Source organism: Lacerta agilis, chromosome Z (assembly GCF_009819535.1).
Source record: "Lacerta agilis isolate rLacAgi1 chromosome Z, rLacAgi1.pri, whole genome shotgun sequence".
In the NCBI taxonomy this organism is placed as follows: Eukaryota; Metazoa; Chordata; class Lepidosauria; order Squamata; family Lacertidae; genus Lacerta; species Lacerta agilis.
This window is the reverse complement of record NC_046331.1, coordinates 39,534,081-39,549,759: the sequence shown is the minus strand read 5'-3', so window position 1 is coordinate 39,549,759 and position 15,679 is coordinate 39,534,081. Positions and strand designations below refer to the sequence as shown.

At 41.6% G+C, this 15,679-nt stretch overlaps 1 protein-coding gene across 4 annotated transcripts in view; it reads left to right on the top strand.

Moving 5' to 3' along the window:
- Nucleotides 1–15,249, top strand: part of AFF2 (AF4/FMR2 family member 2) — a 384,550-nt gene extending 369,301 nt beyond the window's left edge. For 3 of the 4 annotated variants that reach the window (XM_033137049.1, XM_033137048.1, XM_033137051.1), the window contains exons 17-22: nucleotides 3,216–3,404; nucleotides 4,027–4,098; nucleotides 5,448–5,541; nucleotides 7,461–7,510; nucleotides 11,804–12,018; nucleotides 14,708–15,249. In XM_033137049.1, coding sequence (XP_032992940.1) covers nucleotides 3,216–3,404; nucleotides 4,027–4,098; nucleotides 5,448–5,541; nucleotides 7,461–7,510; nucleotides 11,804–12,018; nucleotides 14,708–14,829 — 742 coding nt within the window. In that variant the 3' untranslated portion in view covers nucleotides 14,830–15,249. The remainder of the gene's footprint in view (nucleotides 1–3,215; nucleotides 3,405–4,026; nucleotides 4,099–5,447; nucleotides 5,542–7,460; nucleotides 7,511–11,803; nucleotides 12,019–14,707) is intronic. The other variant, XM_033137050.1, reaches the window with a different exon arrangement.
- Nucleotides 15,250–15,679: the final 430 nt, after the last annotated feature.

Here is a 15,679-nt window from a genome sequence, read left to right as displayed (position 1 = left end):
CATTTCGACCTCATTAATGATTAGTCCAAGGCATCTTCATCTCAGAAGTCATCATAATTAGTTCTTCTTGCCATTTTATTAATGTCACAGAAAATTTATAATTGATGGACACTGCTCTTATAAATTAGCCCCGTTAGAGGTTATAATGTGTGTGTTATATAATTTGCAATATTCATAAAATTAAAATTGAAATGTAGTGGGTGGAAGTAAAGCATAGTAATTTCACCATTTGGCAGTGACACTTGTCTTTTAAAAGGGATAGTTTTATCATTCCAGACATTAAAGGGAGCCCACTGGGATCTCTGTTTTAAACCCTGTTTTCCAGAGGTTTGTAATTTGGCTGTTAAAAATTGTTCCAGAATGAAATTTGGCAGTTCGTTTCAGCTTTTGAGCCCCTGTTTTGCATGTATATGCACACATACACACACAAAAAATTTTTTTTACTTGCATAGATGTGTATTACTGGCTGAGAGAAGCATGCCAATTTTTTGTTAGCTTCAGTTTCCAGTGGTTGCTGTTTCATGGGAGTCAAATGGGTTTGGCAGGGGAGGGAAACATTCCTTCTTTACAAAAAGGCAATCAGTGATCAGAGTGAATAGGATGATGTCTAGAAATCACAGTACAAACAGAAGCGTGGGTGAGCCCTTAGTCTGAATCCAACCGAGAGGGTATTATCTTATGTGCATGCTAAATTTCAAAGACTATATGCCTTCATTTCAAAAGGAGTTTGCAGGATCTTTCCCATGTAGTGGTTGTAATCAGCAGTCTTTGGCTAAATTCAACTTGACAGAGATAAACATAGATCTATTGATCAGTTAACCCAGTTCTATTTATGGGCTGGTAAATATGAGATTTCCTTGAAGATCCTGGAGTTATTAATAGGTTCTGCCCCAGAGCAGTTTTCAATTCAATTTCCTTTGCTGCAACAACTCTCACTTAATATGGGAACACTTTTTAATAGCAGCTGAAACATGGCAGGTATTAAAACTGTTGCCATTTATTTATTTACTTGTTTTATGGGAAATATGGCTAGCCTGCTTTTCCATAATGCTTAAGGCAGCTCAGAACATAACTTAAAAATAGCTATGGATCATTATCTATATAAAAATAAGCAACAGTAGCCATAAACCTCCAGGTTGGCAAAGTTTGGCCAGATCCAAAGGCCTCAAAGGATAGATAGGGATGGAGGAGAATCTTTGTTCAGTCCACAGATCTGTGAACAGATCTGATTTGCACCTCCCACACCAATGTGCAGATTGGAATGAAGTTACCCTTTGGATTTCACACTTCTCCAGATTATGCAATCCAGCCTTCAGCTCTAAAGCCATATCAAAATGTGTAAAACAAAAGGAGTGTGTAAAAGTTTAGAAATGTGTGCACTGAGACAAACTGCTATTTAAATATGCATTTTGTAATAAAATGTTTATTTAAATAAGAATTTTCACATGGATTTTAAAAAAAAATGCATATTAATGCAAACATGGACTGATGGATGAACATTTTGAAATTGACACAAACCAGAAATAGACTGAGCAATCCAACGCTGCAGATTGGTGGGCCTTATATAGGCACCAAAATCAAAGGAGGGAGGATCATAACCATTCTCTGGATTGAAATTATTTTATTTTGCCTGTTGAATTTCAAGTAGATTCTGTATCAAGGACCTTGGCCTTGTTTTGAACTACAGTGCTGATGTGGAGGTGAACTATGGTTTGCCACCACTATATATTGCCCTATAAGGGAATATCAACCATGTTTATCTTGAACCAGTAGAGGAGGAGGAGGCTCATGAGCCCCTCACATGGTTTGTCATGGTTTGCAATGGGCAAACCATGGTTTGACCATAGAATCAAAGAATTGTAGAGTTGGAAAGGGACCACAAGGGTTGTGCAGTACAACCAACTCTACAATTCTTTGATTTTGTGTATCCCCTGCAATGCATGTGAAGGACTAAGGGAGCAGAGTTGCTTCCTAACAAGCTAGCTGGCATCTGAATTGATTCCACTGAAATAGGTTGTGTTTGAGACTATAAGAGGTGATGTCTGTGGAGCAATGTGTGCAACGGCCATTCATCTGCACATGCAAGCCATCAAAAAGTCAGGTGTCAACCCAAATGTACAGGAGCAAGCATTGTGCACGCAGCATATGAACCAACTTTCCCTAGCAGTTGTGGGATTTCCCCTTAGAAACGTATATTTATAACATGAAAGAATTCAATGTCAGGGAAGCATCAGTGAGGAAATAGTACATGCTTTGCATTATGAATGAGTATTTGTTTACATAGCAGAAATGTACCGGATTTGAAAAGAAGCTGTTATCTTTGGGGAAATAATATGCCTTGTAAATATTTCAGAATGTGTATTTGCATGCAGCTCTGGTTTAAACAGAAAGGGGAGATCACAAAGGAGGTTTCAGAGCAGCAGAATGATCACATACTAAAACACAACTAAACCAGACCTATCCATTGGATGGGCTGAACCTCACCCCTGTTCACAGCTTCCCCCCTCGCTTCATGTTGCATTTCATTATCTGAGCTCCAATGCCAGGTGCTATCCTAGCTGTTGGAAGTGTTCAGAGAAACAGGTGTGGGGAGGTAATCTGTGGGCACAGAGGTGTTAAGCACCACGTGCACCTTTTCTGATATTTAAAACAGCCCTTTTTTCCACTGTGGGAGGGAGCCACTTAGGCTGTGTCCTACCTGCACTATTAAAGGCAGTGGCACTCTGCAAGGTGCTGGGGATCGCGAGTGGGAAGAGTACTGTTATGCTCAGACTCCACATAGGCAGCTAGCTCGCCACCATGAGAACAAGATGCTGGACTAGATGGGCCATTGGCCTGATCCAGCAGCTTTTCTTATGTTCATATGATTGGTGCACATAACATTTTAAAGCCATGGGTCTGTTACCCTCACATACAATTTTACCTTGGGGGGAGAGAGGGAGGGAGAGAGAGAGAGAGATTTGTCAGAGCTGGAACATACAGTGCAAGCAAGTGGTGTCCCTTGTCTCTTCCTGCTGTGTTCCCTCCCAGCAGACCTTTGGGGGTTCTTTTTTTTAAATCCATTTTGCTAATTATAGCTATTCAGAGGCTCAGATGCACGCAGATGACATTGATTTGTGAGAATGAGCAACACATCACAGTGACTCAGGATGCCAGAAATACGGCTGCCAAGGCTGTTTAGACTAATTGTATCTTTAAATCCCTTCCTTTTTAAGACTGCACATCCTCAAAGGATACGAAACCTTAATTTGGCCTGACCCACCAAGTATGACAGAAGCTGTCGTAAAGCACAAGAAGGGGCAGGGGAGGAAGAACATGAAGAAAGAAAGCGCTGAACTAAAAGGGTCCTTTATATATGAAGCACATAATGGTGATGACGACAGGGGCGGCAGTGATCCAGTGCGGTAAAAGCAGTGCATTTCTCCTGCACTCCATTACTCCCTTGTAAATGAGACCGCCCGGATACCTTAAAACCTCCTTACGCAACACTGAACTCTATTACTTACTCTAACACAAGTACCTGTGAAATTGTATTAAGGCTCAGAACAATGGTTTTCTATGATGATTTGATTTTCAGAAGGCTTAAGTGTGCGGAATGTTGCGGGTGGGGAGGAACACTTTCATCGGGGAAGGAGGGGAGGGGGAGAAGGAAAGGAAAGGAAATTGCCCAACTTTATTACTTGCAATCCAGGGCAGGAAACAGTTGAGCAGCAAGGGCCCCCCTCCTGCAGTTCAGTGTCACAGCTGATGCACTCCACACAGTTGTTTTGTTTGAGAGTTCATTGCCCACATGCTAGGCTTGAAGATTTAGTCTCCCTAAGTTTGAAAGGACTTGAGGAGCTTAGACCTGGAAAGATCTCTGTCTTTGAATTCCTAAGGGGATTAGAACACTCCAGGACTAGGTGGACCAGTGGCTTGACTCACTCATTTTTCTCGAAGCATCCTTGCTGACACTCAGTATTTCATCCCTCTTCTTCTTCTTCTCCTCCCCCCCCCTCTCTCCCCTTAAATCTCTCTCCACTAAAGGTACGCCTTGAGACTGAAGAACTTCACTTGCTCTACAGCCACAGATGGAGACAAGAAACTGGCAGTTCTATGGTGAGTTCTCTTCCTCAGCCCTGGTTTAGACAACTTAGATATAACAGCAGGGTAAATATTGTTGGGCAGCTGCCGAGGGTCCTCACCCAATGGGAGAGTCCACAGTCCTTCTCATTGTTTAGGAACGTGAACAAGGCTCAAAGGTTCAAAGAAAGGCAACCTTCACTCAACTTGCTCTCTCTCCCTCCCTCCCTCCCTGTGGCCATGCGGAGAGGGACCTGTGTCCCAAGGGTTGCATGTTGCCGTTGACTTGTTTCTCATGTGGCCTTTTACACAATTTCATTGTGTGTGTGTGTGTGTGTGGTTTTTAAACAAATGCAAATACAATAACCATCAAACACTTATCCAACAGTACATCTAATGGTGTTTGTTTTATCCATTGACAATAGACATACACTTGCACATTCAACATTCAAACATATTACTTAACGTAACCTTTCCACTGAGAATACTGAGCAGTTGCTCCCCCCCCCCCCCCGCTTTGAGTCAACAGACCTTCATAGGGGGGAAAGTTCCCACTCTAAGGGGGGTTGAGGACTGGACCCAAAGGGAAAGCGGCAACAAAATGGTGGTGAAGTGACTAGAGTGCTGAGCTATGCTTGGCGAGAGAGCTAGGTTCAAATCCTTACTCAGCCATGAAACTCAATTAGTAGTCCTGTTGTGCTCCCACCACCACCACACACATAATTCACAGGCTTGTTGTGAGGATAGTCACAAAAGGCCATGTGCACTGCCCTGAACTCCTTGTAGGAGAGAAAGGATAATATGTAGAGCAAATGATCCAGCCAAACCTATGCACTTATGCAGCAATAAAACTGCTTACACATTTGCAAAGCTAAGCAGGGTCCGGTATGGTTGCACATTGGATGAGGGACAGTGTGTTGAGATTCTTGCATTGCAGGGAGTTGTGCCAGATGACCCTGAGTCCCTTTCAACTCTACAATTCTATGGTTCTATGAATCCTCATTTATTGAAATGAGAATTACGCATGTACTTAACAGCACAATTCCAACATGTCTATTCAAGAGTAAGTGCTGTTGAATTGAGTGGGACTTACTCTCAAGTTAATGGAGTTAGGATTGCAGCCTCAGTCTCTCCCACTTGTATCAGTTGCACTTCAGACTGATGCACATGTATTTTTTTTATTTTATTTTTTTGGTTTTACAGATTTGAAGCTCATTAAAATAATTGTGAGATAATTGCAGCTTCACCATGGTAGGGGCAACTGACAGTCTGATGGGGAATGAGGACATAGGATTCTGGGTCTGCTTAATTTGGACTGGATTGTGTTTACAGTTTGCAATTTCATTAAACAGAAGAAATGTGTTTTTCCCCAAACTTGTACACAGCTACCGATGCTTATCCCTTCTCTACCAGAGAATGTTTAAACTAAAGAGGGAGAATGCTATGAAGTACTCCAGATCTCTTATGGAATACTTTAAGGTAAGCATCAGTTTGTTTCTCTTACTGAGTGCCACACAGAAAACCACAGGTTGCGCCAGGGTTGACTCTAGATGGGCAACAGGTTTGCACATGGCAACTACTTATGTAAGCCGACCATGTTGTTTCTGTAAGCATGTGAAAAGCCCCATGTGGTAAATGTCAGCCCATAACAGTATGAGGGGCAATCGCAGCACCTGTGCATGTTACATTTAATATCCTCAGTATTGATATTCATGTGTGTACATTAACAATCGCATATGAATTTTGTGAATTGCAGCATTTACTGGTTTATGTCCCCTCCCCGTCATTGGACATAATGCTAATGGGCCAATTAAGACGTGTGGTTGCTTCCACATTGCCTGCTTTATTTGGAATGAAAATTTTCATCCACTTAATTCTTATGGTGTTTTTGAACACTAGCCTGCTTTGAAGTTTTGGCTTTCAGAGCATAAGCAACAGTGAGACTTTGGGTTTTGCAGTTCCCACTCCCCTCTCCTACACTAGCATTGCTATGAGGAGAGGTTGGGGGCCTGCTTTAAACTAATCAGAGTTTATTGTTACATCTGAACTGGATGTATCTGAAGAAGTGTGCATGCACACTTAAGCTCATACCAAGAACAAACTTAGTTGGTCTCTAAGGTGCTACTGGAAGGAATTTTTTTTATTTTTTATTTTGTTTTGACTATGGCAGACTAACACAGCTACCTACCTGTAATCTGAACTGGAGATACTCTGGTTCAACAAGCCAGGGTCATAAACCACATCATCTTCTTGACTTGTTACAATAAATTATGGAAGTGAATGCTTATTATTTCATCCTCCTGGCTACACCAGATGGGGGGGAAAGTGGAGCAAGCAAACCTGAGAGTAATTCTACTCATTTGTGTAGTAGTATTAAACCATGGTGGGGGGTTTTCAGCCCCAAGGTGTAGTGAATTTCCCTCACACACACCCTGAAGCTCACCATAGATTAGCAAAGTACTATTGAGGCTTCTTCCTGCAAATGGCTCATCAGTTCTCAGCTTCCTCCTTGCCCTTTTCTTTTACTATGACTCTTCCACCTTTAATTAGTTGCAAGTCCTTTGCTAAATGGGACTTCCTTCTGAGTAAATATTATTGAAGTTAGATAATGGGCTCATGAGAAATATATGCTAAATTTGATGCCACGTGGAAACATCATTTAAATGTCATTTCCTGCCTCCCTGTAGAGTAGCAATCTCTTGGCAATGCTAAAGGTTCCTAGTGTGTAAGCAACCGCTGCTGACGTTCATAATATATCTGGGCATTCACAGATTTATATGTATTTTTATGCTAATTAAATACTGTAACATGGACACATGCACAGATATTGGCAGCTTGAGCCAAAAAAGGCCAGGCCTACCAATATAAGCAAGACCAGTCTTCAGTGCAAGTTTACAAATATTTTTTTCAATTATGAGATGCAATTTCTCCTCATTTCAAGTTATCACCCTGAGCTTTTGTGTCCAGATGTAAAGTTTGCTGATTTCCCTTGCAAGGTGGAAAACATCCTTTGCAGAAGGAATTTTAGATAAAGACAATTAAACCACCTTCACAAAAGGTGCTTGATTTATTCTGGAGTTCTGGTATATAGCATCTTCCATTGACTTATCGTCTTAGTTAGAGCCCACTAATTTTCCAACCTGCGGGTTTTCCTCCCACCCTTTATTTTAGTTTAAAAGGGATTATTATGCTGGTATGGTTAGATATACAGTATATATATATATATATATATATATATATATATATATATATATATATATATATATATAACCTTCTGCTTTGCTACTGAAGTAGGTAATACCTTCCTTTGCGCTGATCAATATTAATGCAGTGTAAATCTTCCTTTGTGTCTGCTGCTGAGTGAACAAAGACCTGTTTCTTTCTTTCTTTTCTTACAGAATTGTTCCAAAGTTTCACAGGCCCCTTCTCCTTGGGGAGGCAATGGAAAGTGAGTATTCTCTCCTTGTGGAAACGACCAGTTAAATGGGATAGAGGGGTGAGGGCTTTATTTGTTGATGACGATAAGTTGTTATATTATGATGAAATGTTGCATGAGTTACAGTTTGGCATGAGTTACGGTTTGACATGCAGAACAAGGAGAAACCTTGTGTGGATTGATCGATCCCACTCTCTTCATCAGTGTGGTTTTTAAAGCCAAATGAGGAACATAAAAGAGCTGTTAATTGAGTAGGAAGTATCATGATGTTCCAGGATGCCAAAATAGTTAATCTCCAGGGCAATGATTCCAGCCCCACCCCCCAAAAAAAGATTTGTTCAGTAATGAAAGGCCAATGAATATTTCATTGATAAATGGTAAGTGCTGTTTAATAAAACTGGAAGCATAATAGTGGTGAATACATGAATGCACTTACTCAACCGTTTAACTGGACCCTTATGTTAACACTAAAGCAGCTTTATTTTATTTAATAAAACTCATACACATCTAAATTGAGGGTGGTTTGTTTTGTTTTTTTAAGAAGACAACAATAATCTAACAGTGGACGTAAAAACAGATTAAAACTAGCACCAACATTCTAAATAACTGGGCACCCACCTGATATCAATAGGCAGGGAGTTCCTTCCAAAGTGTCAGAAACAAATTATTTCTTACAGCAAATTGGCTGAGTGGGCACATACAGAGTAAGGTGATCCTACAAGTAAAGTGGTCTCAAGCTTCTTAAGGGCTTTATATACCAACAGTAGGCCATTGAACTTTGTGTGGTAACAAATCTGCAACCAATATAGTATCAATCAGGCATGCATTTCTAACTCATGTACGTGCTGTGGACCAGGCCTGTGTACCTTGAGACCCACCAAACTGAACTGAACCAATAGCCCATCAGGTATTGCCCAAGCAGGAGCTTAATAAAACCTTCCTTACTGTTGTCCGGCTGGGACAGAAACGGGAAGAGTTGTCACTAACCAGCCTTGTTGATTCCTTGCCATTTGATTTCGTGAGTCGCACGTTGTGCAGGGCAGGTGCTGCTTGTGAACAGAAAAGAACTAATACATGGCGTGAATTGGTTGTTATTTTTCAGTCATTGATGGACTGGTCTTCTGTGTATATGAAAGATTTTCCTTGTTCCTAGTTAAGCAGAGTAGCATCCAACTAGGAGTGTTACAGAAGACACAGTGGAGAAGGGACCACAGCTAAGTGGTCTGGGGTCACAGAGGGTTGAAGACCCATTTCTATTTCTGCAGCAGAGCTGCCAGTCAACATCAAAGGGGTATTGTTTAGCCACTGCATGCTCCAGAGCTAAGCATTTAGGAACACTTAAAACACAGGGGGGCTTCCATTTCAAGAGAATGGTGTGCAAGTTTTGTTACGTAGAATGCAACTTTATGGAACACACAACTTAAATCACTCAAGATATTGGAGCACTCCAAATAATTTGCCCATGTATGTGCACAGAAAACAACAGACCTAGCTGAATCACATTGAGATCTGCATTGATGGTTGCAATGTAACCCTAGGTTATATATATATATATATATATATATATATATATATATATATATATATATAACTGTAATGACAGAACCCTGAACTTCTGAATTTGCCACTAGACCATGGGTGTAGCCAGGACTTTTGTTGGGGGCAGCAGGACTTTTGTTAGGGGGGGCAGAACCAACGTAGTCAGTTAAGTATTCCTATTGTTGGGGTGGCAGCTGCCCCCCATGCCCATGCACTAGACAACTGCAGCTAAGCGTTAGCACATATGCTTTGTTTGCAGATGATTCCCCAGAAGGTTGCTTAGCTCATTTGGTAGCACATGAGACTGTTGGGCAAAGGGATTCCTGCATTGGAGGGGGTTGGACTAGATGTCCCTTGGGGTCCCTTCCTACTCAAGGTTTCTATGATTCTTAAGGAATGTAGTCCCTAGGCTGGAAAGGTTCTCCACACCTGTCATAGAGAAATGTGGGGATTGTAATTCTATAAAGGGGGAGCGGTAAAGAATTCTAACCAGAAATTCTCAGTATCCGCACCAAATTCCAAGTCATTTTGGGGGAAACCATGACAATAAAACCTATTATATCTAAACCAAAACAAACAATTAACAGTAGACAGTATTGAAGTCATGGCTGTGTTGCACAGATGTTTGGGATTTTGCATATGCCCCCAAATGTTTACGTTTAGGGTGTTAATTGTATTCCCAGAAACCAGAATTTATTGAGCTCTCTTTGAGTGCACAACACTGCAAGGGCAGGCCCCACAGTGGGGCTTTCAGCCAGCAGATGTTTCCTAATTGCTGGTGTTAGAATTAGAAGAAAATCCATATGAGAGCATTAGCTTAGCTCTAAGTAGGTAACTTAAAGCACAGCTTCTTGTAAAACACAGCCCAGATGCATCGGTGCCAAACAGAAACAAGCCGCCACAGAAGTTCTTAAGGGCTTCTATAGAAGTATTTTTAGTTGTGCTTACCCCAGTGTTCTTTAGGGACATAGGAAGCTGCCTTATGCTGAGTCAAACCATCGCTCCATCCAGCTCAGTATTGTCTATGTACTGACTGGCATTTGCTCTGCAGGATTTTGGGCAAGAGACTCTCCCAGCACTATCTAGAAATACAGGGGACTGAACTTGGGAACTTAGACTTGCAGTGCAGATGCTCTTCCACTGAGCTATGGCCCTTACCGTATAGGGAGCTTTCCAAAATGGTGCATTGTTTACTATGCAGAGGGGCTGGATTTTGTAGCAAATATTCCTAGTTCATTCCAACAATTGCTTTGATAGTAAGCCAATAATGCATATTGAGTTTTTCTAACAGCAGGTTGGAAAATCATTGCAGCTATGGAATATATTTATTTCTGCTGTTCCCTGCAAAATGGTGACAATTTCTACCTACCACCCCCCAACACACACACACACACACACACACACACACACACACACACATACACACACACATTTTTCCTGCAACCTTACTGCAAAATCTATACCCAGTTTGTTTAATTCTAGGTAAGCTGAAGTTGCAACTGGGGGTACCGACCCTACAAAAATGAAGCAAAAGTGTTTCTCATTGTGTGTAAATAACTTTAGAACTGTCCATTTGCAACATTATACAATAATGTTAGTGCATTGCTAGGATAATTTCTCAAAATAAAATAGTAATAATACTATCAGCTTATACAGCAGCTTTGAGATGTAGGCTGTGGCTTTGGGGAGAAGCACTATTTTTTAATATTAGGAATAGACAGATACTAACAGTGGTGTTGTGAGCAGGGGAACCAGCAGATTAATTGTCAAGCATTGTAATGATGTTAATACGATATGCAAATTAGCCACAGCCTTAACAGCTCACGATGAATTTATGTTGGGAATCTTGGGAGTTGCATGGCTTGATTAACTTGATTCTTTTTCTTAACTCAGCAATCTGAAAATAATGTTCATAGCATGAATAGGGTTTTTTAAATGTATGTATGTTGTTTTCAGTCATCCCCAGTTACCAAAATTCTCTCCTTGGAACTTTGCCTGAAATCCTTCAGCCCTCCAGAAGTTGTCTGACTACAACACCCATCATCCCTGACCATCAGCCATGTCGGCTGAGGCTGATGGGACTTGGAGCCCCACAACATAAGGAGGGTCAAAAGTTCTCCGTCCCAGCAATAACTGGGCTAGATGGACAAATTTAGTCTTATGTCAGCTTCTGCCATGTCTTATCCCAATGAATCCTTGAAATTGTAGTCTGGTGAGGTGCTTAGCATTCTCTGTTACAAACAAGCAGGGGAAGGAATGAGTGTTAAGACCATAGCCCAGCAGAGTTGAAAGAGTCCAGCCTCCATTCCTTACATCGGGAAGAACCTGCAGCTAAAGGCTTGTTTGCATTCTGCCTTTCCTTTGCTGTTGGTTTCATGCTAGAGTGCTAAGCTAAAAGTGGGGAAGCCCCCACTGCTTTCATTGGGGCGGGGGAGGAAGAAATCTTCTTCCCTGAGGTTCCCATGGCAACAAGGCAAATTCATATTTGGTCACAGAGATTGTACAGACCATCGCTGGTGGCGCATATTCCTTGATCTGTGTTGTAACTGCCTTGTTCAGTTGGCTGGCCGGCATCCTGCGAGGGCCTTGGCATATGTTCCTTCAAAGGGCAAGTTTCAAGTGGCTGAAGGCAGACTGATGGGACAGAGGTGCCTCGTTTATCTTAATAGATCAGCCTAACACAAAGCGTTTCAGCAAACTCTGCCCAAGTCAACAACTAGGATATTTCCCGTAAGGTAGAACGTTATTCTCTTTCCCTTTTCCCAGGAGCACAGGAACACCATCTCCCGTGTCTCTGAGCCCATCGCCCATTGGCTCAGTTGGGAATGCCATGGGTGCTTCAGGATCCTCCTCGTCAGGGAACGTAAGCATTCCCCAGCGCATCCACCAAATGGCGGCCAGCCATGTCAACATCACCAACAACATCCTGCGAAGCTATGAGCACTGGGACATGGCTGACAAGCTGGCGAGAGAAAACAAAGGTGCCTCACACTATTTCCATGCTTTCTCTGATCTAAAGAATGTGAATGTCCCTGGTGTTGGTTGCTTATTACATTCTTTCCCAAGACCCTATATGTGAGAACCAGAGAAAGTCCACTTCCCTTTCTTTTGTTTAAATGAAAGGAGGTTTCTAGTCCTCATGAGAACCAGTTCCAAGTTGGGGGAGCTGTAAAAAAAGGCACCATCTGGTGGGCCCCTTACCTATTTCTATTTAATACATTTCTGTGAAGGTAACTTGCAACTTATACACATGTAACCTGCTCACATTCAGCTTTACACACTTGCAAAAAAAAAATCTTAAAATTTTTTGAGGGGGAGGGGGAGACTTGGGCACTCTCACCCGCCATTGAATCCAATGTGTTTTGCTATACACAATCTTGACTTTACTCGCTGTATCCAGAACATAACCCCTACGTAAGCTGAGAGTTGCCTGTACCACCTTTCAAGAAGGTTGTGCAGGTGACCATACTCAAAGTAGACCCACTGAAAGAAATGGACTTAAGTAAGCCCAGGGCTTTCTATCAGCCAGAACTGAGCACCTCTTCAGGTGGGCACCATTGCCATTATAAGAGAACAAGGGGAAACATTTGTAGTGAGTTCTGGCACCTCTTTTTCCATAAAAATAGCACTGAGTCAGTCCATTGATTTCAACAGATTGAGTATGACTAAAGTTGGTTATCCATAATTGGTGCTCTATACATTTATTTTGTAGTAGGGAACAAAATGCGAAAGTGACATTTGAAGGACTCTTCTGACAAACATAATTAGGTACAGCTGGGCTGTGTGAATGCTGAGTTCCAAGTACCGACAAGTGGGAGCTGAGCAAATGAGGTCCACATTTGAGACTGAATGATATCTCAGCTTTGGCCTTTTCCAGCTTGCTTAAAAGTCAATTTTTGTGGGGTGAGGGGGGACATTGCATCTACAACACTAATGGTGTTCATGTGGAGCTGGCTCTTACGACAAATTTGCTGAAAGCCAGGTCGTTCTGTTTGCCTTGAGTCCATGACTCATCTAGTGGATTCAGATTAAAGCAGGCTCTTCACTGTTGTTGACACTGACAAGCGTAGGTGAGGGAAAAAATATGGATGGCTGATGCTCCTTTGAAGGGAGCTGCAGGAGCATGACTGATGTTTGGAGTTGGAAAGCAGCAACCGACTGTAACTCGGTGATAGAGCACAACCTTTGCCTAAAGAAGGTCCCAGGTTCACACTCTCGTAGGGAAGGTGGATCAGCCAATTTCAGCTTCTCGTTTTTTCTAATTTTAGTATTTGGTCTGCCACATTTCCACAGCAGCTTGCAATATATTTATTTTTTAAAGTCATTGCTGCAATTCACCTGCATTTCAGGGCACATATTTTGCAAAGTGTGTGTGTGTGTGTGTGTGTGTGTGTAAGGCAAAAGGTGGGAGTCAACCCAGGTTACACCTTGTAACCATTCATACATTGGCTGTGGTTTACCATGTTGTGTCATTCAAACCAGGTTGGAAATGGTTCAGACAACTTTGGAATGATAACAAATCACGATGAGTGGTTAATCCCCTTCTGCATTTTTGACACTCCCTAAAAACCAATAAAATTTATTTGAGCTAGCAAACTAATGTAGATTCCCAGTGCATCTGTGCTGGTGTTCCTCAACTTGGTTCCCTCTAGATATTTTGACTGGGGCTGATGGGAACAGCATTCCAAAGCATCTGAAAGGCATCTGGTTGAGGAAGGCTGACTTATGCTAAGAGGGGCAGCTGCTGGAGAAGAGGGGCAAGCACTTACCTGGTCTCCTGCCAAAGGCATCACAGCAGCTTACCTGGAGGGAGAGGTGACAGGAGATTGGCACAGAATAAACACACAGACAACAGAGCTGGCTTGGTTCCACTGGTGCATTTGCACCAACCTGTAACGGCTGGACCAGGAGGCAAGCAAAGAGCAGCCACTCCCTCTCACTGGTGCTAAGTAAAGCAACATGAGATTGCATATATGCTTACATGTGGTGATTGGAATGGCAAGTTAGAAATGAGGCGAGGAATGTGAGAATTGCAACTTCCTAGTCAAATGCATAACTTGTTTTCCTTTTATTTGTTTCCTTGGTGTTGATAATAATAATTATTATTATTTTATTTTGATATATTGGTTGTACATATGTATTTGTTAAAAGATCATCAGGTTCTCTTCCCCCGCAAGCAATTCTGCTTGGAATTCAGTCGAAGCAGCTCAGGTGCTCAGCCAGTAGAGAGAAACCATAACCAGCTATTATTATTCCTAAAGCTAGGTGCAGAAATAATCAGCTGCTGAAAATCCCAATTCGCATATTTTGTAACAAGCCACCTTTGTTACTCTAATAAGTCCCATCTCTTGACTCCTTAAAAGTGTAGCCCGCTCAGTTCTGAAAATCATGACTGATACACTGGAAAAAAAGCATTGATGCTAGTTTACTCAGAGGAGACCCATTAAAGTTAGTGGACACAGCTAACATTGGTTTGTTTTTGTTTTATTGTGGATTTTGTATTCTCCTTTTGTATTTTTATGTTGTAAACTGCCCTGTGATCTTTGGAAGAAGGGTGGTGTACAGATTTAATAAATAATCATAATGCTTTGTGAATGCATTTGTTCAGTTATCCCAGAAATGGGAAGGGAATGAGTCCACTTCATTATTTATTTATTTTTAATTTTGCAGAGTTCTTCACAGAGCTGGACTTGGTGATAGCTCCATTATCGCAACACAGCAGTATGACCCACCTGGTCCGTTACGTTCGGCAAGGACTCCATTGGCTTCGCATTGAAGCACACTTGTCGTAGTCACTGCCATCCTGTCAATCACAGCTCCATCCTGTTACCTCCACCGGCACACAGGTGATCACCGATGGAAAGCCACTTTTTTCTGGGACTGTATTCATAGAGATATTATTATTTTTTTGCCTTTTTTTGCCTTCTTTAAAACAAAACAAAATTATCCGTTAGAAGTGGAATTCACTATAAATTGAAAACATAGATGCTGAGCAGGGTATTTGTTTGTTCTGGTTTAATCAGTATGGATTCTCTTTCTCTTTTTATTATTATTTTTGCCTTGCATCTCTCGAATTCTGCCACTCTTGCCTTCCATAACGTCCTTTATGGAATGGGCAGTTCCCTGCAGTATTGCACTTTGTTGAAGATATATACATTTTTGTGAAAATGTCTTGAATCTAAACAAAAATAAACGTGTAGCAGTTCAACCCATGCAATTCAGTATTTCCCTTTGGATGCAGACCGAGAGCTGTTCGCAGTTTAGTCCTGGTTCCAGTTTTCGGCCAAAAGTCATTGCTAAAAACAATCCTCAAGAACCAAAACATGAAATGCCTTATACAGTTACACACACACACACACACACACACACACACAAGATCACAATGGGCTTGGGGAGATATTTCTATTCATGTCCAAGCAATCATGTTTACTTGATTTCAAATTTTAACATTGCAGCACGATGCAGGCTTAACATCCATTTCAGACTATGTGATTATATTTTGAACTGAAGAGTATCTGGCTACCCATATTGTATGGCTTATCTAGATACCATGAATTGGGGAGGTCTGGGAGGAATTGGATGTATGGCTTCCCACCTGGACCATTTATTTCTCCACCAGCCTACAGATGATCAAGCATCAAT